This window comes from Uranotaenia lowii, chromosome 3 (assembly GCF_029784155.1).
Source record: "Uranotaenia lowii strain MFRU-FL chromosome 3, ASM2978415v1, whole genome shotgun sequence".
NCBI lineage: Eukaryota > Metazoa > Arthropoda > Insecta > Diptera > Culicidae > Uranotaenia > Uranotaenia lowii.
The window spans coordinates 100043455-100067614 of NC_073693.1; the positions used below are offsets into that span (position 1 = coordinate 100043455).

Genomic DNA, 24160 nt, shown 5'->3' on the forward strand with positions numbered 1-24160 from the left:
GTTTACCTGTTTACGACTTTATGAAAGCTCACGCGAGAAATGATTGTACCATCAAGAAAGCAGATAGTTGCATTAAATTTTAACTCAGCAGAATTCAGAGATTTTAGAAGTAATACCAAGAAAAAAATCAGATTTGCAATACAAAACCAATACAACCGAAAATAAGTATCAAGATACGTAATAGATGTGAGAAAAGAGTTAAAATAAGAAACTTGGAAAAGCGATAGCAAAGAACAAAACAGGAAAATTAAAACACTCTCGATTTCAGGAACATAATCTTGGAGCAATAACAAAATTGAATTCCGTTGCTGATGATGATGAATCGATGAAAAACCACCATAGTGGTATAAGTTTATTTGTAAATATTCGTAATTGAGATTCAGTACCATTTACTGAAATAAATCCGAAGAACTTGCATACAATCATTGATTAAACACGCTATTTTCAACCATTTCAAGGTTTTGATTGCAGAGTTTGGGAATAACGATATCAAACTACAATTCTGATTTCTAAAATAATAAGTAACATTCTGGGCAATAAGTTCAGCAGTCGAGAATAAGCAGTTCTTAGAATTATTTAACAGCAAACTCAAAGTTTGATATTTAGTTTAAAAAAAATATATATTTTCCAATTCAGATTCACCCACTGTATTGTTTTAATGGCAAAAAAAGGAAATTAGAAAACCTCACTTCCTGCCTGAAAAAAAAACTTTTTATCATAAAGAGAAATCAAGTAAACCTAAGCTAGATAAGACTACCTTTAAGGTTTGTAAGCAAAACTTCAGTTAAATAATGTAGTTGAATAAAGTGTAACAGTTTACATATTATCTTCTGAAAATATTGAAGGTAAATTAATATGCAGCTTTTAAACGAGCAGCCAAAGACGCTAAAACTCAAAACAATATTTTTTGATTTCTGTTTTAAAACATCGAAAGAAATTTTTAGTAACAAATGAGGTTCGTGGTTTGTTCACATAAATCTTTGTTAATTTTTTTTTTTTTACATTTTGTTTTCCGAAATAAATTTCTTTATAAAATAAAACTTGTGGCGTAAAATCAGGACTGAATGAATTTTTGCTAAAATTATAATAAAAGAAAGAAAAAGTTTGAGTTTTCTTCATTATAGTTTTGCGATCTGCGTGTGTTATCTGATGATATGGCGAAAATAGACTTCTGTAATATTTTTGAAAATATTAAACTGCCAAAGAAGTGAAACAACTAGAACAGTCAAATACAAGTAATTTTATTTTACATACTTGACTCAAAACACAAAATTCTTTACAGTGTTCTTTTAATTCCTATAGCTGTTTCGCGTAATTTGAACTTGTTAACATTGAAATTTTAAACTTTTTGCCACGGATCATTTGCATATTCAAGCTTGAAAAATTGTTAGTCGCAGTTTTCTGGATAAATTATAACCACTTTTCCTATATCAAGTTTACATTTACAAGTTTGCAATATAGGGTTCTGAATTAAAAAACTTTTATTAACTTCTTTTTATAGATTAATTTTTTATGATTTGAAATGCGGTGACATTTGGTACTTGATTAAATTTTGAGATATATGTTGAATTTCTCATTTAAATTTTCGAGATAGATATGAGTTTTGAATTTCGGGATAAAATAAGAGTTTTTCAATTTAGAGGCAATTGAAGAGCGATCACAGTAGTTCTAGCGCAGCTAAGCTTGATTGACTTTTATATCCACCTCAAATTATTGAATTCGAAAAGCATGATAAATTTCATATAATAATTATTAATGTCTTTTTCATGTATCATACAAATTTTACAGTGCTCCCCCGGAGCCCTTATCCTCCGAGGCCAACCGTGTTCAAAAGTCAAATGTGTGAAGAGTGAAGAGAGATCAGAGTAGTTTTATTTTAAATTTCAAAACTTATAATTGTCTTCCCACAAATTTTTTGAACTGCTGAACTCTGACTTGGAAATTTAAATTTAAATCTAAATTTTGAATTTTGGGTTGAGTTCCAAATCTTGGAATCGTAACTGAGTATTGGCTATCATTTGTATTTTTCCCGGTTTTGGTTTTGAATTTTCGATTTTCCCGGTGCGATTTTCAATTCCTGTTTTTTTCCCAGTTCTGTGGCCACTCTGCTTTATAGAGATCTTCTTATTGAGTAATAATCCTGTAAAAGTATCCAAAGTATTGGACTTCGAAATTCAATATGGAAAATTATTTTTTCCATAAGTACCAGCAAATTGATTATATTTATTTATATCGTAACTGGCTACGGGTAATTATTTATAGGGTGGCCAACGAGTTTCCATTTTCAAATTCCCGATTTTTCTCCAGTTTTTCGGATTGAGATTTTATGATTTTCCGTGTTCCAAAATACACAAATAAATAGGCTTATCGTGTTTTTTGACAATAGCAAAAAATATTTTTATGAAAGTTAAACGTAAAAGTGTGAGAAGACTTAAAATTGTTTAGTATTTCATTCTTGATATTCAAAGGTTATTCAGATTACGGTGATGGTAGTACGGTAAGAAATAATGCTAGTTGTCCTAACCTTTACCGAAAATTGTTATCTTTTTTCCTTACTTTCACACCAACTGCGCTTAATATAAAAAAAAACCTTTTTTTTTATTTGCATGAGATAAAATATAGTTTCGATATGATGTGCTTCCATGATACTTTCAAAATTTCAAGTTGAAATAACAAATTTTATGGTAATTTATGTTAACTTCAATTTCTGACACTTATCATCGGAATAAAAAATCAAGTTTGATGTTATTGCTGTGCCACTGATTGATATTCTATTTGTAATTTGAGACGAACCAGCCCGAGGCTGAAAGTCTCTATAATAAAGAAAAAAATATATTTGTAATTTTTCTTATGCAGTTTTTAAAACAGATTCCGCTGAATTTTTATTACTCATCAGCAATCAGGAATTTTAATTCCGATCTCATATTTAAAACACTTAATGAAGATTTTTGTCGGATAACCTTTAAAATTTTTATTTCAGAACGCGCTTTTGAAGCCTGAGTTCTCGATACCGGATTCTAAATCTAACAAAAAAAAGTAAAAATAAAAAAAGAAACTTAAAAAAACTTTAAAAAAATTAGAAAAAAAAACAATTAGAAAAAACAATTAGAAAAAAAAATATTTAAAAAAATTAAATAAAATAAACAATATCGGATTTCTTGTAAATTTATCTAAATTCTGAGCTTGAATTTTCAGTCCAACTTCAAAATGCATGTTTTTATTCGATTGTTTTATTTGAAATCTTATTCTATTTCAAATTCCGTTTTAAAGATAAACTCCTAATGTTTGTGCAGTATCAAACGTGATTCCAGAACTCAATAATTTATAATCTGTCATTTTTAATATGTTTTTAAAATAAAGAATGTAGATACTGGTTTTAGAAAAAATTGTATCCAAATTGGAGGCCGCATAATTTCATTTTTGTGATTCAATTTTGTGAAAATAAGCTTGAAAGATGAGAAAATATTTTTTAAACCAAGGTAAGATTTTCAAATAAGATAAGTACTTCGAGGTTTTATCGTTGGCACAAATTTGATGTTTTATTTTTGAATTAATATTATGCTAATTTTTTACAATTTGCAGTGTCCATTAGACTGCCCCAAGTTTGTAAGGTAAATTCGAAACCTGGGAAATGTTATGCACTGCAGGCTAAAATGGATCCTAGGCCTAGTTCAAGATCTCATGCCAAATTTTGGCCAGATCGGATCACGAGAAGGGGTCGCTCAACAAGCCTGAAGTTTGCATGGGCTTTTGAAACATTTTGTTCGGGACAAGCTTGCAAAAAATTAACTCAACGAGTAAAAATCGGAACCGATTTCTTTTTATTAAGGTGTTTCTTAGAGCCTAAACTATGACATATATTTCATCCGAATACTGCATTACGATTAGAGTTAAGATAAAAATGTTATTAGGCTTCAAAAGGGACAACTTTTTTAAGGCTGGTATTTATCAATAACGGGTCATCTGGGGCATTTGGAGCACTGTAGTGTGCATGGTATATATAACACAAACAAAGAAACTTCAATTTTATTAGAATTTAACTATTTTTTTAAATATTTTATCAATCTAATGAAAACATGGAGTGTTATTATGATTATTTGTTATTTTTGATAAAGGTACCAATAACTAGATTAAAAACAGCTAAAAGTAATGTCCTTATTCAATTTATCAAAAAACAACGTTTGTTAAAGAAAAAACCTTGAAAAAATTTGATTTTCAGAAAATATGATGACCTAGAGGTGAATTAAGACTTCATGAATGAATTGCTGAATTCATATCATCTTTTTTACGTTCTATTGATATTTTATCTTCATAAGTTCGCCAAATAATTCGAAATGTTAGTCGGGCTTATCAAAATTTTAAATGTAATTGTTACATTTCTACTAGTATCGATTTGTTTTTGAAAAAAATCTTCTGATAGATGTGCATCATCATCATCAATTCTGGATTAGTGTATAATAAATAATACCAGTTTAAAAATCGATATTCATACTTCAAAGTTATTAAAAGTTTATTTATTTTAAAAAGATTTGTTCCAGTGCACAATACGCGTGAGCTAAGAAATAGTTATATGCGCTGGGTCAAAAATCCCAATGTTTTAAGAAAAAAAAGACGTCTCTGAGTTTCTGAGGAAAAATTTCGTCATGATGAAATGAATAATCTTTAGGATTTCATAGGTTTATAATTTTCCCGGTTTTGATCGAAATTCTCCATTTTCAATTCCCGGTTCCCAGTTATTAACAAAATAAATATTTTTGTTAGTAAATTCTCTTTTGTTTAATTTAGATTACTTATCAAAGCAAATTTTTTCAAATCTACGTAGAAATGAATTTCTGTCTGGCTGTCGTCTGTCTGTCTGCCAATCTCATGGGTGGCCAACAATTTCAACAGGCGGGCCAAATTTGGAGATGAGATTTGCTGGCGAGCCAGACGCAAATTTTTCTTATATATACAGGGCAACAATAAATTTACTGATTTGGTAAAATTAAAAATTATAAAAATCTGGGTAACGGGGAGTTTATTTTTTATCTTACAATTTCTGCCAGAGGTCTTCAGATCTTCCCCATAATTGAAAATTTGGTTTATTTTTACGACTTAAAACCACATGTATTTTCTCAGATCTCTAATATTTTTATTTTTCGAAATAGATTCGGTTAGATTTTTTTTTATAAATAAAACAGAACCATATTTCGAAGCTCCATAACTGTGTTATTTTTTCAAAGGAAATCATAACACAGTACATCAAAACGCATTGGCATTTTAGCGCTGAAAAAATTTTAGCACCTTTCCAAATAAAATATTTAAAATAATTTAAGGTACCTACTCGCTCACACGCTAATCCACAACACTGAAAAATCTTCAGTGTTCTACCGTCATTTTCAGCCCAAATCTTGGGCACTACCGATGCAAAACTGAGCGCACAAACGAAAAAATGACTGCAAAATGACACATCTTACCAGCTGGCCACTTATAGGCTTTGAACCCAAAAGTTCTCTTGCCGATACCGGGAATCGAACCCAGTACGCCTGGCATACCAAAACCAGACTCGCACCAGCCTAGTTAGAAATCTGAAAAATACATATGTTTTAAGTCGTAAAAATGAACCAAATTTTCAATTTTGGAATAGACTCCCGGCGCAAACCCGTCAAATAATAAAATAAATCCCCACTTGCCAATTTGAACTTGGTTGACCGGAATCTCAATTGTGGATTCTTTCCGTCTTTTATATATAATGAACCTCAAAAAGAAAGATGCTTTGGATTTTTTTAATAAACAAATATTCAATTTTCACGCAATTTAGTTTTTGATCCAGCTCTCCCAGCTGTTAAAGGTTGAGTAAACTCCCTTTACTACAGCAGGAGTTCAAAATGTCCAATCGTATCCGGTAATATTGCCAAAGCCCTCATCATTCTTCCCGATGGTTATTTTATTTAGTAGACTCGAACAACTTAAATAGTTTTCATCAAAATTGGACCAAAAAAGTATCAAACGATTTTGGATTCTATATGGGTTTTAAACCAACTGTGCAAATTTTGGTAGCGTTAGGATTGGGTCAAAATTGAGAACATGGCAAAAAATTAAAAAAATTTGGAACATAGTAGATATGGGAAAGTGACAATTTTGTTTTAAAGACGTGCAAATTTACCGTTTTATCAAATCCAATATTTCAAAGCTGCAGATTTAGGTAACAAATTTGTAGAAAATTGTAAAATTTATGAGAAAGGTTTATTTTTATACAAAAAACTCACAGAAAGTTTTCTCTAAATAAAATTTTACGACGAATTTATTTTTAACACAAGGTTTATGGAGGATCAATCCCATTTTTAACACATTCAAATCTATTTTAATCTAAACCATATATTAAGATAGATGCTCATAATAGGTTGCTCAGTTACCGGAATCAAAAAGCGAGTACCCAATCATGACGAGCGCATAAGGACAGCATCAGCAACAGCAAAAACAGCAAAAAGCAGGGTATGACACTGACAGTAAGCGATATTCTTATGGCACGGTGTCTGTCTCTGAGACGATGGAAACGACGATGATGATATTAAATGTAGTTAAGTTGGCAATAATGGTGTACTCTCAAGAGCACGAATAGCGGCGTCTGGCAAAATAGGAAGGAAACAGAGCCAAGAAAAAAAGAAAAACGATAAGAAAAATTTCCCTCTCCAGGGGGGAGCAACAATAACAACAATTATGATGGGAATTACGAAATCTGGCACGTGTGGGCGGTTTTCTCATTAGTTTATTGGAGAGGATCGCCTTCGAAGCTTTTTTCCTTTTTTTCGTTCATCCACCCGCCCTTGGCTAGGTGCCAGCCAGTCATTAAGCGCTCCATCGTGGGGCACAGATAAGCTGTGTGATTCTTGTGTTTAAGTTTTTCATGTTGCTTCCATTGAGACAAAGATACAATCGATGAGCGTTTATGTGAGAAAAGTTCATCCATTGACAAAGATAAGTAATTAACAAACTTATCATCGGTAATCGGTAATATTTGATAACAATTCGAAACGTCTAAAAAAATTGGAGGACCGTCATGGAAAAGTCTTTTTCAAAATTTTCGAAACAAAATAACAAAATTCGACTTTGGTAAAAAAGGCAACTAAGCTGCTTAAACAAAACTTTGCAATGCAATTGCCTGAAACGCACATTAAACTGCCCCAAATTTGTATACGAAATTTTAAACTTGTGAAATGTTATGCGCTGCAGGCTGAAATTGATCCTAGGCCTAGTAAATGATCTTATCCCTAATTTGGGCCAGATCGAATCACGGGAAGGAGTCGCTTAACGAGCCTTAAATTTGTATCGGATTTTGAGACATTTGGTTGGGGAGGAACATGAAAATCCAGTTTTCTCAACTTAGGTCCCCTCAGCCGATTTCTTTTGTATACGGTTTTTCTTAAATCCAAAATGATGACAAATATTTCATCCCAAGTCTGCATTTCGATTCAAGTTAATTTAAAACAGTTGTTATGCTTAAAAAATGGGCTAACTTTTATAAGGGTGATATTCATCACTGTTAATGCTGTGTCAAAATGTTCCACGCAGTACGTTTAGTAATAAATATCACGCTTAAAAAAGTTAGCCCATTCGTGAAGCTTTTTAACTATCTTAACTTGAATCGAAATACGGTTTTCGGATAAACTATTTGTCATAATTTCGGATTTAAGTAAAATCGGTCGAGAGGACTGAAATAATTGATGAAAACTGGATTTTCATGTTCCTCCCCAAGAAATATGTCTAAAAATCTCACACTATTTTCAGGCTTGTTAAGCGACCTCTTCCCGTGATCTGATCTGGCCTAAATTTGGCACGAGATAAGGAACTAGGCCTAGGATCAATTCGCAATTTTTTTTCAAAATGCGGGTCATGCACATGCAACTCAAAATACTTACAAGTCCTGATTGATACTCTATAGTTCCAAATGGATTTCTGAACACAAAAATCTACATCGTTTAGAAAAATTATTTAGACTTTACGTTTAACGCACTTCATAATTCCCCTGTCATCTATTTATGTTGGGTATATGAAATACATTCAAGATAATAGTACAACAATTTTCTTATGGAACCTTTATTCAGCCGATATATGGAACATCATAAACATACTTTTTTTTAAGAAAATACTTGGTAGTTTCAAATTAACGAACTTATAAAAAATTCAGCAAAAATAACAAATTCGATCACCCCAACCAAACATACGAGTTTTAAAAACCCACCACCAGCGGTGCTGAACAATTTATCCAAGACCGAAACCATTCAAGAGATCCAAAAGAAAAAAGCACCCCACATTAAGTTTTCCTTTTTCTCTCTTCTTTCTTTCAGAAACGTTGTCAAAACAAAACAACCAACCTCGCAACAGAAATCGTGCTTCTTTTGCGGAGAAATAAAAACCGACCCACAACAGAGAGGGAGCACAACGTGGTCGTCTAGAAGAGAGCAAAAAAAAAGAGACCGGGCGACTCAATTAACAGGTTCCGGTCAACGTTGGGTACTTCACTAACTTGGAGTTTCCGCCAAATTGGAACCGAAAGACCACGAAAAATCGGGCAACCCCGTCCGGCCAATTCGAAACGTTTTAATTAAAACTTATTCGTCGCTTTTCTCGGGTTCCACCTTTATTTTCGAATAAAAGGAAACGACGAAATTGGACCACCAGTTCCGCCGTTTTGGCGGAAACTCGCCTCGATGCAACCAGGAAGAAAGCGAGCGCACGTAATTAGTGAAATTAGTTTCACCGAATGAATGAAGTCCTGATCGAGCGAAGGAGGGACCTTAAAAGCAAAAGAACGGATAAATTTGTTCAACGGCGAAAGACGTTAACGGGGAGCGGAAATCAAAGGAAATACACTTCCTCAAAAAATAGTTTCAAAGAGAATCTCCTCGGTCGTTGCAATTAAAAATGCAATCCAAAAGGATAGCGAGCAGTATGAGGCTGTCGGTGGCTGTAGGTAAGTTTTGGGGAAACGAAATTTCGACAGGGTTCAAAAAGTCATTAGAAGGAAAGGTCATTATTTTACGGTTCTTATGAAGGAAAGAGGAAAAACTTTAACTGTTATCTGGTGATGATTTAAAAAAAAAATACTAGCTGACCCGGTGTGCTTTGCAACCCTTTCATAAAAAATCTGAAGGTTCACTTCACAAAATCACGTTGGATTAGGAGAACTCACATGAAGATTGTTCTTAAAGTTCACCTCACGAATTTACGTTGAATAGACAGGACCAACATTGAGCTTGAGATGACTAACATGACAAGTTCCTGCTTGTTACTTCGATACCGTGTTTTGATAACCAACCAGTTTTCCAGTCGAGATAAGAGTTCCGATTTAAGTTCGATTGTCATGAAAGTTCCAACAAAGGCTCGAATTTTCCAGTCGAGATGAGAGTTTCGACTGAAGTTTGATTGCGATGAAGTTTCCAATCAAAAGCTTGAGTTTCCAGTCGAGATGAGAGTTCCGATTGAAGATTGATTGTGATGGGAGTTCCAATCAAAGGATCGAGATTTCCAATCGAGATGTGAGTTTCGACGAAAATTTGATTGCGATAAAGGTTCCAATCAAAAGCTTGAGTTACCTGTCGAGATGGGAGTTCCGAATGAAGTTTGATTACGATGGGAGTTCCAATCAATGGCTTGAGTTTTCCAGTCGAGATGAGAGTTCCGACTGACGTTTGGTTGCGATGGTAATTCCAATCAAAGGATCGAGATTTCCAGTCGAAATGAGCTTATGTTTCCAGTCGTGTTGGGAGTTTCGACTCAAGTTTGATTGCGAAGAGAGTTCCAATCAAAAGTTAGAGTTTCCAGTCGTGATGGAAGTTTCGACTGAAGTTCGATAACGATGCAAGTTCAATCAAAGGCTCGAGTTTTCAAGTCGGGATGAGAGTTCCGACTAAGGATTGATTATGATGCAGTATCTAGTTTTAAACACGATTCACAGTTGTATCTGGGTAAATATATGATCCATATGAGAGAGTCCCTCACGAACCAAGCGTTGGAACGGGAGGTCCATCATATTTAAATAGTGAGACGGAAGGTCTATATCAGAGTACTTGTTGAGACAGGAGGTCCAATTGCATTGAAGTATTCAGTTATAGTTCGGATTCGTCCAAGTTCTTGTAGATTATCCAGATTCATCGAGAACGGTTCGATTGATTGAAAGCTTTTCTTTTTATCTAGTCGAAGTGAGTTATTCATGATACGGTCGATAGCCCAACACTGGGCTGTCTATCGCTAGGTAATGAAACCGTTATAAATGAGTAGCGTAATTCCTGAATGTAGACAATCGTACAAAAAAAAATTATTGATATAAATAAACACAAAAGAAAATGTTAACTACGCTTACAAAAACTGGAGAAAGGAAATCAAATATACATATGTGTGCATATTTTCAGTGAGAAACTTTGCATCCAAAACATTATGTTTATCTTTTTTTGCATTTTTGTGTAGGGGGGAGACGTGTAGCCGATGATTGCGAGCGTGACACTCTCTCGGCCGATAGGCCTTTCCGAGTTGATAATCTCTCTCTATCGTCCTTACTACACGTACACATACACACACGACGACTGAGCCAATGGACGCGAAGCAAACTTGCACAGTAAAGTCATTTTGATTAAAAAAAACTTACCCTTGAATAAAATTTCAACATTATCCGGAAACGAACTACTTCAATGAAAGTTGAGCATCTGTTTTCATGTCTCGAGTCTTCAGTCTCAATGTAACTCGAAGGTTTGAAGGTTTTGTCATTTTTTTGTTATTTTTTTATGGGAGCCTTCCCCGAGTTCTGACTGTTTTAAAAAAATGTTTTATTTTAATATGATGGAAAATTGTGAGGAATCGTGGGCCACCAAACCCAAAAAAAAAGAACATGTAAAGTTTATGAGTTGACCTATAACTGTAATTTCATCATTCATTTGGAAGGGATGAATCATCCTTCGGGATGAAAATCCTGAGAAAAAAAAATCTTTCATTTGAGGCCCTTGGAGCCGAAGAGATTTTTGTGCATGAAAGCTTATTTCGAGCAAAATACGATTTTAAATTGTTGAATTTGGCCATTTTCCATATATTTATCATCCGTGTGAGTGCGGCCGTGGCCATTGCCATAATACATGCACAGTTTGAACATAAGTGACGATGTCATCGAATTCAGTTTAGTTTGTGTTAATGCTATTTTTTCTAAATAATCATTCCTTGCTGTAGAATTTAAGTTCTATATCTTATATAGTGACACATTTCCGTGACACACTTTGATAGAAAAAACTTAAACATAATTCTTCGGTCGAATCTTATAAGGAATATGTTGAATTGCTTCGTGAAATGGTTAAATATAAAATTTTTGGGAAGTTCTGTTACTTATGTGTCAGAAAAAAATGGAACCAATTCATTTGAGTATCTTTATATTGACACTAGTATTTCAGACTTCAGGCTTTCAAAGGTATAAATTACTTATCAACTTATAGCTTGTAACAGGCGCGGTCCTGGCTCTTGAGGGGGGGGGGGGATGATTTTCAAAATTTCGAAAAATCCGTCAATAAAACAAAACGTAAATATTTGGTGAAGCCTACCCCCATTCTGAGCATCAGTTTTTTTTTCATCATCTTAACAGTACGAAGCTATCACCAGTTCATAGTTATTATAGTTTTCCTTCAAAGTTAAATGTTATTGTTATCTCCGGAATGGTAAGTTCGATTTGATGTTTTTGGTGTGAACGTTGAATATATTAGTAAACTAAAATACATTATTTGTTTACTTTTCAGCAAGTTGATCGTCAAAAAAAGAAAGGCCGAAGATTGAGATGCGGCAAAAAAAACTTTGATGGAGCCGTCTGTTGATGCGCTGCTGATGGTGACCATGAAGGATTTAATTTTAAACAAATTTGGCAAACAATAAAGTGAATGTTTTCAGCATGAAATATCGAGAATTTTTCTTATTAGAAAGTGATTTACTGTTTCCATAAGAATCTCTTATGAAAAGCAACAACCTCTCACTGAAGTAGGCGTTCATCTTCAGAATTCATTCGCGTCATAAGACAATCTTATGAATTTCATTAATTTTTCTTATGGCGCCACTTCATAAGAGAATCTTATGGCATGCGTAATAGTATTTTTCTGAGTGTATGAAACAAAATCACACGTATTTTGAAAAAGATGATATTAGAGAAGAATAGTGGAAACATTCAACAAATTTGTTATTTTTATATCAGTTTATACAACTTATAAATGCTTTTATAAAACAATCTGCGTATCTAAAATATTCACTGCGAGAACATGTTAATATAAAGATAACACAAGAGAAAAGTAATTTTTTTTGCGTATGTTTCGAATCATTTGTCAGGTTTTGTCTATCACTCTAGTTTTTGTTAGATAACGTTGAGCAGTTTCGAAAAAAGTCGATTATGAGTGAAATCAACCAATGATAACTAATATACCAATAAACAAAAATTAATTTTTTATCTTTTTATCATCGTGCATTCAATCAAATATTCAGATCAAAAAACAGGATCTAAAAAAAATCTTTTTATTTAATTCGTTAAGATACTATCACAATCATTCCAGACATCACTAAAGAAAATTTTGGAGTATGCGATAAGAAAGATTAAAAGTCATTAAACAACTTTGCTCAAAACTGCAAAATAATTTGAGTTATGTTTTAAAAAAATATTTTGAATTAAATTTCATTTAATTTTTTTTTAATTTCATCAAAATACTCGCATTTTGCATAATTTAGGAAAAATGAACAAAATAAACTTCTATAACTTTTTTCTTAGGAATCAAAATCGCGGTCCAAGTCAAGTAATTAATGAATTTTTACCTTTATTCAAAAGATCTCTCGAAAACTGAAAGCAAAAATACAAATTGCATATTTGGAATCAGCGCCCTTAAATCAGTCTAAATGTAGATTTTTTTGATTTGTGTAATTTTCGTAGTTTGTATAGATATCTGGTAGTTTATAAATAATCACTTTCTGATCTTTTAGAAGAATCTCTCATTAAAATTGTTATTTTTTCAAATATAAATAATACACACATTTTAGGAGCAGAAAATGTGAAATTCAATCTTCACGTTATCTACAATATGTTTCCTAAGCTTCTTCTGATCAGTATTTGGCTCAAAAATAAATTTTTTTGATTCTCATTTTGCAACTATACGTTGGAAAAATCAAACATTTGAGAAAAGTGTTTGTGAATAAATGTTAAAGATTTAAAACTGATTGTAAAACTTTGATATTGAATAATTTTCTGAAGTAGTTATATCGTGATTCGAAAATATCGTATTGTTATTATCATTTCTTGGTTCGAGTCATCAATTTTTAAATGTAAGTCATATTCTGAAATAAGATTGTTCTATTCAGATTCTGAAGGTTTAAGCTATTGGAACTTTATTTTCATTGTTTTTTGCTTGAATTCCAAGTTATCATACTAGATTTCAAATTTTATTTGCACTGAAACGAAAAAAAAGGAACAAATTTGCATCAACACGTTATTTTTTAAATTTTTTGTATAATTTTTAGATAATTTTTTCTATAAAGGTTCCATTTCTAATGATTTGTATTTTTTTTTTTTTGGGGAAAGTGTGAGTCAATTGCAATTGGAATAACCAATTTTTCTAAGTCATAGTGGATTTTATACTTAAAATCTGAAGCTGGATTTCTACTTAAAATTTCATTCATTATAAGCACATCGTTGGTTCTGCAAATTCATAATGAACGCAATATTTATAACATATAACCCCCTTTTTTGATTTATTGTTGATGAATCTGGAAGAAATCTGGAGAAGAGTTTTAAAACTTTACTCCTTTACCTTATTTTAGTAGTATTTTTTTTTATTTCTATTTTAGCAGTTCCTCTTTTTTTACGGTCATCCATATTACGAATAATTAATGTGAGGGATTTGAAACGGAATACAATAAAATCGGTTCCGAAATTTAAACTTATGATTTTTAGATTTTAATAGTGTTATTAATTTGAAGAACCTTATTTCTTATTTTGCAATCTAATCATAGTATTGATTCAGATTGGTTAAGATTTTTTTTATGAGTTCAGACATCTGATATGGCGTTTTTATGATTTAATTTTTTTTATGATTAATAGCTTTTTATTCCGAAAACAAAATTTAGTAATAATATTTCCATTTTGATTCTGAATTCATGATTTTCCTTGTATTTTGAAAATATTTTGAAAAACAAAAAAAAACTGATAGGGAACTTTCCGTTTCCCGAAACTTATTTGCGACAACAACATTTGTTCATGTTACGATTAAAAATATATGGAGAAATATATAAAATAGAAATTTATTTTCAAAATTTTAATCGTTATTTGGCATCAGAACATATTTCGCGTTACCATTTACTACTTAATGACCATGATTTTTCAATTTTTTATATTTAAGGATAGAAATTTTTGGTGAAAACTTTTAATAAATATAAAAACTGTTTGATTGTGATAATCGCTTCAAATTTGCCAAGCAAATACAAACAAAGCTTATTTTTATTAAAAATATGTTCCATAGAAACAAGAAAATTTGTTTTTATGTGTGGGAAGAAAATGAAACTTTTATTCGTTTTTGAGAACAGTACTCGTTTGATATTCTGAAATTCGAATGTTTATTTCAAGATTAGCTGATACAATAATAATTCGAAACTTTTTCCAACTCGCCAGTTTCCTTGATAAAGACAAAATAAACAGGCCGAAACGTCGGATGTAGTAAATAAACATCGTTTAGTGATTTTTATGAGACTGAAATCGCCGAGAAACTTTTTTCAACATTACTGGATCAGTCGATAGTAAATTTAAATATTTAAATGTTTCTTTTAATTGAAAACGTCTTGTCAGTTTCGCTATCTTTATTGAAAAAGTGGTCTCTATAAAAATCAGAAATTGCATTAAAAAATACAAAGAAATTAGAAATTGAAGATAATTAAAAAGTTATCAAAAGGAATAAACAATTTTAAACCTTTGATTTTAAAGTTTTAAATTAAATTTTGCACAGGTATTTTTTATTTGGGCCAATCCAAAAAAAAATCACATACCGCCCATATACGTTTTAAACATTCTATCATGATTTTTGCATACATTTAGTACATCAGAAAATATTAGAAAAAGTATCTGGATTCCCGGTTTAAGACTTTTGACGCGTTCCATCTAATGACGTCCAGGCGATGAAAACTTGTAGATTGGACCCAACGCCACACTGAGACACATGTGACAATATTTCAATATTTACCCCGGATAAAATTGAATTTATGTTTTCCCGCAGCCCTGTTGTACCTGTGCAGCTGTTGTCTGATGTTAGCTGCTGCCTCAGAATCGTATCAAACGAGGTACACCCTAGATGAGGCAGATGCTCGGGGCTTGGCCCAGCGTAATGGGGAGCAAATTTCGGCCCGCCGGTTCAAACGGATGTACGCAATGTGTCCTCCGCATTTCTTCCGCATCGGAAACGAGTGCTACTTCATATCGCAGAATCAGCTGAACTGGCTGGATGCCCACTTTGAGTGTAAGGATCGAAACAGCAAGCTGGCCGAGCCAATGAAGTATGATGACAAGAATTTGCGCAAGTTTCTAACCATGTCTAAGGGTGAGTTTGATAGATCCATTTTTTTCAAGGAAACCATAAAAAATTGTCTATTAAACCTTTATTATTAGAGCGAAACTACATCTGGATCGGTGGCAATTACAACTGGCGAGCGAACAAGTGGCAGTGGGGCTACAACGGCAAGGATATCGGTTACCAGTCCTTCAGTCAAATGGTTCCCGGGTAATTATAGAGAGCTTAGTGAGAACTCAAGAAAAAAAATGGAAATGGTTTCAAAACCACGCAGTTATTCCGAGAATTTTTCCTAACCTTAACCCCCTCCCCAGCAAAGAAACGATAACTTATGAGCATTTTTTGCAGGAGCAGCCAGGATCTGAAATACCACTGTGCAGTGCTTAACCCCGACCTCAAGTTCAGGTAATTATCGACTGTCTAACTTATTTCGCGGAATTCACATTTCCTCCTGTCAGTTTCGTTCTTTTTGCTTGCTTTTTATTCTGCTCTAAAATTTTCTCGAACTCGAATCCACCACATTCTATCTATTTTCATTTGGCGATTGAGTGACGTTGGAAATTGGAATGTCTTTCAACGGAATCTAAAAATAAGCTTCAAAATGGCATCCAAAGCCTTCGATTTCTTTTCACGAACTTGCCCAATTTTAATTAATTTATCGACAGCTTCGAATACTGACTCTCTAAAACTTTGAACTGTAAATATGTTACGAGAAATACGTTCTCAACACTGAAAAGGTAAAGAACTTTAAGGCATGAATTACTATTTAAGAAAAGTATGGAACGGTGTCAAAGATTGTGGTGATGGTTGTACCTATTATATTATAGAACCAAGAATATTGGGAGGGTTTCGTTACATTTTTTTTTGCACGAATGGAAATGGGCATGAGCATATACAGGAGCATTATTCTAACATTCACGAAACAAACATGCACTTCCTACTAACTTTCCACTGAGAAAAATACATCTGTAAATTTAACGAGAAAATTCTTGAAAAAATAGACTAACAAGTCTCCTTTTCACCGGGAAAATTTTCCCTACTTTTTCTCCCCTTCTCTTGGCAGGTGGTCGGCAAAGCTATGCACAGAAAAGTTAAATTTCATCTGCCAACACAAGATGCCATTCGTGAACAGCCACAGCCGGGCCAAGGTTTACAACCGCTGGAATGCCACCTTCCCCAATGAGCTAGCCAACGAGGTAGAAGTGGTGGTCGCGGATCAGCCCCGAAATAGCAAACAGAGGTAAGTTTTTTTTTAATTTTATTTTTTTTAAGTATAACAGACAAATGTTCACAGCGTTAAGATTTTTTTTTTAAATCAAATATAATAAGAGAACACTTCACAGTGTGGTAGCGCACCGGGTGTTGGGCAAACTTCAATTTTAAGCAAACAAAATTCAACCACCAAGCACGGAGCTTTTTTTAATCCACGCGTGAAAGCTTTAATGAAAGCGAAAAATCCCAAATTTGATCATTTTCAAAAACCTTAAATCCCTCTCTTTCAGTCAGCGAATTTCAGAATCGTCGCCGGAAGTTGAGCCTCGTAGCTCATCGGCTGCATCGCAAGCTAGTTCGACCGAAGCTCCACTTCAAATGAGCTGCGCAATGGCGTATCTGATTATCTCGAAATATTGTAACTAAAATCGCTCCCGGGTCCCGATCAATCAACTTTAACCCTTCTAAAACCATATCTAAAAAGGTATATTTGTAAACAGTGTTTCCGGAGAAAGTGCACTTTGATGACTTCACGCACACAGAAATTTCTAGTTCCTCCAGAAAAGCTGGCAAATATAAATACCATTTTGTAAGATATTCATGTCAAAAACTGGGAAACACTTAGTATCAAAAACGTTGGTTTTTTTCATGCATTTCAGCAGCATTGCTGACCGGATAAATGTTTTTCACCTTCCCAAACAAACATTCCAGCGAAAGTGAAATAAAAATAACTCACAAATGGACTGGAAGTAAGTCTTCTGTCTAGACATCGTCCCACCGTCCTATTCCGATGGGTCTTTAACAATGGAAAGTTTATCTCGAATTTGATATGCGTTATCCAGAACTTAACCCTCTAAAACCCTTTTTTTTATCGCTGGAAAATTCACAAAATTGTATGTGATTACAAGCAATTTTAGTCCAACAAAAAAAAACATATTGATTTAAAACATTTGATTTATCTAATAATATATTTTTAAGGCAAGATTCTTTTCGTCATTTACAAACCAATTTTGATTTTTATTTCTTTTACAAAAAATGAGTCCAGGATCTTTGTAAGATTTAAGGCTACATATTTATAATTTTGTTTTCAGAAATGAAAACTAAATAAAACTATGTTTTCGGAGATTTCGAAACTGACGATTTTCGGTAAAATGGGCCGTTTCTTCTTTTTTTTTTGTTTTTAAGCTTCTTTTAACCATAGCGAATGCCACCCGAATGTCAAACAGCTGTCATCATTACGAAATCTTAGAACAACATATCTGCCGTTCCAGTAAAGATTGTCACATGTGCAAACGAGAAAACGCGATTGAAATTTCAGCTATATTTTCAATTTTTCTCTCAAATTAAAAATTCACCGTCAGTTTTTTCGTAGTTAACAGTTCAAGTTAATCATGTTTCAATGTTTTCTGACAAAAGAAAATAACATTTCCAACAAAAACAGCAAATTAGAGCCAAAAAACTCCCCGTGTGACACTTTTGCGTACAATCAGAACACATGCCGATGCTAGTTCTACGAAAAACTGTCACACGGCTACAATTTTTCTAGCATTTTAAAAGCTCCCATAGTTTCTTTTTTTCCTAAAAAATTTGGGAAATACGTTCCTCTTTGATTATAAAAATGTATAGTTGAGAATGGATCCTGTAAGTAGTGCCTAACGAAAAATGTTTTTTTTTAAATTTTTTACAGAATAAAACATTCAAGGCTTCTCGCTCCTCCTCCGCTTTCAATTTTAGTGTTTTTTCAGTGGATAACATTATATTCAACAGTTTAAACTTATCTTAAGATAATTTTTTTGATAAAATTTGCATTTCAATAGAATTTTCTCTAGTGTGACATTCTTGCGTAGAAACATCAACATAGAGACAACCACTTTGATGAAAATTTCGTATAAGTTCAGAACAAAGTAAACTTGTTTGTGTTTTTATTCGAAAGTTAACACTAAAAAAGAGTGTTTCCAGCAAAAAAAGGTGAAAATGACCCAAAAGTTACATGGGACAGTCTTGCTTAGAACGGCAGATCTTAGCAAAAAAAAAGAAATAACTATTTGATGCGTTTTTTTGGGAACCTTTAATATACCTAGGGCACTAGAGGGTTTATAGAAGCTCCAATTTTTTGCAGTGTGAAAAGAGTATCTTAAAAAATGCTTTATCGCTTAGGAGCTCGTTGTGCAAAATTTGACCAATGATGTTTTGCTAATCTTGAAACGACTCACAGTGCGGTGAATAGTATACAAATGTTTAAAAAAAATGACTGTTCTAAAACAGAGTTCCAGCCTTGTCGAAAAATTGGAAAAAGTTTGAAATGTCATAAACAAATAAGTACTTGATACTGATCTTGATACTTGATACTGTCTTTATATTTACTGGGTAAGCCAAAAGTTGATTCACGTAAATGCATACATAATTTTTGTTTTCATGAAGTCGCATTTATTAAGCATTTGATATTGAAAGGCGATCATTACATCGAAGTGAAAGATGAATTTTAAAGTAGTCGTGTCTAAGCCATACAGTCCGTTTTTACATTGCAGAAGCGCATTTGACACTTTGATTTTCTGTGCCAGATTAAGAGAATTCAAAAAAAAAAAGTTTAGAAAAATCGAAACATAATCAAAATAATTCGCTTTTATAAACATGTTGTTGGTTTGATTTGGGGAAAAATATAAAATACGTATTCTTTTTGAAAAAAAATGTTGAGTTCATTGTAATAAGTAAACTCAAGAAGCCGATTTGATAAGTATATTGTGTGCTACATTAGACTGAGTCGATTTGAGGTGATTTTTGAATTTCTCAAATCCCGGCTTTAATTCAAAACTCATCCATGATGTTTGCAGAAATTTATAGTAACGTTTACATGAGTAAATAAGAACTGTTTTGGTTTTTATGGAAAAATTTAATATTTTGTATTAAAAAATCAACATAATTTTTGTTTCTTCTGTGGAACCAAGCCTGCTAATGTTTTTTGCCAATTTACAAATTCTTTCAAGAAAATTTTCCGCTTAAAAACTTTTTCCAAGACAGTAACTTCGTATCTTATTAGGCAAATAAGTTACTAGCTGTTTAACAGGAGCATGTCTTTTGGCATTGAAAAATAATATATTCAATTGACATCACTGCTTCTGCTTCGCGAAGTATTGCATGAAAAGTAGTCACACAGAACCCAGCAGTGATGTCAATTGAATTGATTGTTATATCCATAATATGGGTAATGGGTAAAGAGTAAAGGGCTCAAAAATTAGACAAAAAATAACTGAAAAAATTTAACCAAAATTTCGAAAAATCTGCAAAAAGAAACTGAAAGAAATTTAAAAAATATGAAAAATGTTGTAAAAAAAAAGACAAAATAATGACAAAACTGTAGCAAAAATATGAAAAACTATTACTAAAATTTGGCAATCAAATGGCAAAAATCTGAAAGAAATATGACAAACGACAAAAGTGGCAAATTAATATACTTTGAATACAATAAGGTAATACAAGTTATGCCAAAATATGACAAATATTTTAAAAAATATGACAAAAAATGAAAAAAAAACCACAAAAATTAAAAATTACAAAAACCTGACAGAACTAATATAAAGACAAATATTTGAAAACAAATTTACAAATATGACAAAAAAAAAATTATAGTAAAAAAATTTAAAATTAAAATGAAGAAAAAAAATTGACTAAATAATGACAAAAATTATGAAAAATATAATAAAAATATAACAAAATTCTGAAAAATACATGTCACAGAAAAATGACAAAATGATGAAAAATACGACAGTGAAATTACAAAAGTTTAACAAAATAAAGACTCTATTCGAAAAAAAATGCAACAATTTCACTTGTGTATAACTTTTAAACGGATGAATAGAAATTGATGAAATTTTCAGAGAACCTAGTAATGTGATGTTTACTTGTGCAAAATTTGGTGGCAATCTGTCAAGTGGTTTTTGAGATAGCATCCAATAAATAAGTTTATTGACTAAAATGTTTGGACAACATCTGCGTCATCTATATTGCAAACTTTGAACTACCGTTTTTCAACGTTAATGCTATTTTTGTTGACGTTTTTCATTTCCTGGAGCATGACCATCAAGAGAACTCAAAATTTTCTATTTTATCAAAATTATGGCAAATTTGGCAGATTGTCTACTAGAGTTCCCCAATGACAAAGTTATGCGCTGCAGGCTTAAATTGATCATAGGCCTAGTACAAGGTCTCCTGTCTTTTGACGCAGCATTAACACTGGTGAATATCACCCTGTAAAAAGTTACCCCATTTTTGAAGTCTAATAACTTGTTTTAATCATAAGTCGAATTGAAATGCAGTCTTCGCTGGAAATATTTGTCATACTTTGGGGTGTAAGAAAAACCGTTTTCAAAAGAAATCGGCCGAAGAGGACCAAAGTTCTTTATGAAAACTGGATTTTCATGTTCCTCCCGAACAAAATGTCTCAAAATACCATACAAACTTTAGGCTCGTTGGGCGATTCCTTCCCGTGATCTGATCTGGCCCAAAATTGGCGTAAGACCTTGTACTAGGCCTAGGATCAATTTAAGCCTGCCACGCCTAACATTTCACAAGCTTAAAATTTCCCATAAAAATTTGGGGCAGTCTAATGTCCACGTTTGAAATAGCTTTTGAATTTGTCAGTTGTTCTAGAAAGGTGAGTTCATCTGATAATCATTTGGTGATTTCCAACATGATTGCCTCGTAAGCAGATAAAAAAAATAACTACTCTAATAACCGCTGCAAAAAAATGACTTTTTGTTCCCACATGTTTTTTTGATGCCTTTTGGGTCACCAAGCAAGTCAGTATAAAATTTCAGATGATTTAGTTGTTTCGCATATCAATTTTGTATGGAAACTTGTACGCATAGAAGATGAAATTAATCATCCAGAAAATTCATATAAGCTTCAATTGCAGTTTGTTTTTAATTATTAGTTTGGTATATTCTTAAACTCCTATTAAGATTCTTATTTGCATTTCATCGAATATCTTTTCTGGGGTAAAATTTAGGTTTAAGGTTTATTAGTATGAAATGTACTGCAATAATCAACGAATATTTTAGATCAAAAGATATGTTTTTTTTTAAACTTGCAGTACATCTATGGCGATTTTTGAATGAAAAATTTTGTTTTCCATATAAATTTCCATCCAAGATTAAAACTCGGTGCGCTCATTCAGGACTGATCGAATCGCTTCCAATTTTTTTATTGCTATTTGTGTTAACCAAAACAACCCACAAAAGTTATGGGAGGTGAAAAAATGTATACATTTGAAATTTTTATACAACGCTTGCAGAGGTCTAATGCACAGTCTTTGAACAAATTATTCTCTTCGCAAAGAAAATGTATTCAAAATTTTGGGACTCAATTTGAACCTGAAAATCATGAAAAGGCAAAAAGGCGTGATGCCATTTGGCGTTGAAAAGATTGTTTTCATTTTGGGCTTTCGGTAAATTAAGAAAATCAATATTTAAAAGTAAACGACCCGTTGGACACAACGTTTTGATGAGAAAAATTTTAATACTTGAATACTTTCAGCAACATCTAATTTAAACGAATTACTATTCAAAAATCGAATCATATAAATAAAAACTTATAAAAGCTAAACACCACTAAACGATTGAAAGAGTACTTTGTAAACCGTGAACGAGACTCGATCTTATGACCTCTTGCTTAGAAGACTTAAACGCTATCCTCTAGGCCACAGTCGGCTGCCGTCCCAAAAAACCTGGCCAAAAATATGTTTTCAAGTTTTTGGCTCTGAAACTAACTAAAATACTTCAATAATCATAATTTCACAGAAGGAGATTTATTTATTTCGTCAAACATCGTAGGCTACACATATGGTCTTAAATCTTAATACAATTTACATACTACAATGTAAGGTTCTTCAGAGCCTGTTGCCGTAAAAAGCACTTTTTAGCTGCTGTATACACATAGTAAATCTATGATCTGATAATTTTTATTATAATTTTGCATCTATTCATTGGACTTTTTTTCGATACTCAGTTCGAGCAAAGGTTAAAATAAACAGATTTCTCATTCTCAACTGGCGATACGGAGGATAAAAGTTTTATTGATTTCGTAGATAAGCAGACGGAACACGCTGAATAATTATGTCGTTTACAAAAGAGATTGCAGCTAATTCTTTTCTTACAGTTAATGGTTCAATACTTATTGGTAAACAGCGTGAATCGTAGCTTGGTAAAAAATAACTTATTATTTCCATATTTAAGCAAAAAAAAAAAATTTTTTTTAGTTTACCGAAAAATATTGAAAAAATTTAATAGCTCAGTGAAAGGTTCCTAATACTAAAGTTTTCCAATAGCTTGCTGAAAAATGTTTCATTTCCTAGAAAGGTTGATTGAAGCTAAAATCAACTCTAAATCAAACCAAAAAAAATTGACTATAGGGATATGTTTTTAAGTGAAATTTTCCAGGAAACTGACTTGTAAGATCCAATTAGAAAATAATCTCGTTCGTGATCCGAAAGATTATTTGCAAAGAAGTCATGTTTGATGAAAATAGCAGAAAAGGTAGCCCTATTTGCAAATGTACAAACCTATCCCACAAGAAATGAGAGTGGAGTTATGTGGAAATTTTATCTGTTTTTGTGAGTAAATCCCTTATACAAACTTTCATCTTCATTTAAAAAAAACTAAATTTGATTCAATGAGGTGTAAAGTGTGCCTAGCAAAAATATAAAAATTATTGCAAATTAAAATACATTCTTCATTATATTACTACTTCGTTATTTAATGTGAGCCAATTTTTGTTGAATGTATAGACAAAATACAAACTTTCCTAGCAATTCTTTGAAATTCTTAAACTAGTAAGCTTATGAAAATCATTATCATGGTTTTGTGTAGCCTGAAAGTTATGGAACACGGTGAAATATATGGATAGATAAACTTGACCGCTTCAAAAATTTACTTTCTGTCAGCTTTTCTGGGTTTTGGACCACTGTGCGACGTAAAGAGTGGGCAGACCTAACCAAGTGATGGTCAAAACCACATAGCTTTTTTAAATCAAATCCTACTGGTATAAACTTTTTTGAAAACTTGTTCATCTGATCAAAATCTTTAATTTGGTGTAACTTTTTTACATCTCGATGTAGTGAAATTTGATCTACATAACTTTTTTAAGCCGATTTTCCTTATTAACTTGGAAGTTACTCAGTCGACCGGCGTGAAAATTTTTATGTAAGAGTTCTTAGGACCTTTAAAAAGTTAAATAACTTTTTGAGATTCCTCCTTTCACTAGAACAGGGGGCTCCCATACAAATGTTACCTGAATATCAGCACAACTCTTGAAAGAATAATGCAGATGGATTGAAATATGTCCAGAGAAAAATGTATGTTTTTCAACGCTAGGTTGAGACCCAGTTTGAACGCTAGTTTGAATTTAAAAAC

General features: G+C 32.4%; 2 protein-coding genes across 7 annotated transcripts in view; one reads left to right on the forward strand and one right to left on the reverse strand.

Moving 5' to 3' along the window:
• LOC129758526 (uncharacterized) overlaps nt 1-24160 on the forward strand; it is a 421682-nt gene that overhangs the window by 393719 nt on the left and 3803 nt on the right. For 5 of the 6 annotated variants that reach the window (XM_055756044.1, XM_055756045.1, XM_055756042.1 and 2 more), the window contains 5 exons: nt 8328-8953; nt 15252-15572; nt 15641-15752; nt 15891-15947; nt 16606-16782. In XM_055756044.1, the coding sequence (XP_055612019.1) occupies nt 8905-8953; nt 15252-15572; nt 15641-15752; nt 15891-15947; nt 16606-16782 (716 nt within the window). In that variant the 5' untranslated portion in view covers nt 8328-8904. The remainder of the gene's footprint in view (nt 1-8327; nt 8954-15251; nt 15573-15640; nt 15753-15890; nt 15948-16605; nt 16783-24160) is intronic. The other variant, XM_055756046.1, reaches the window with a different exon arrangement.
• LOC129758525 (HIV Tat-specific factor 1) overlaps nt 1-24160 on the reverse strand; it is a 329990-nt gene that overhangs the window by 216836 nt on the left and 88994 nt on the right. The gene's annotated exons all lie outside the window — the stretch shown is intronic.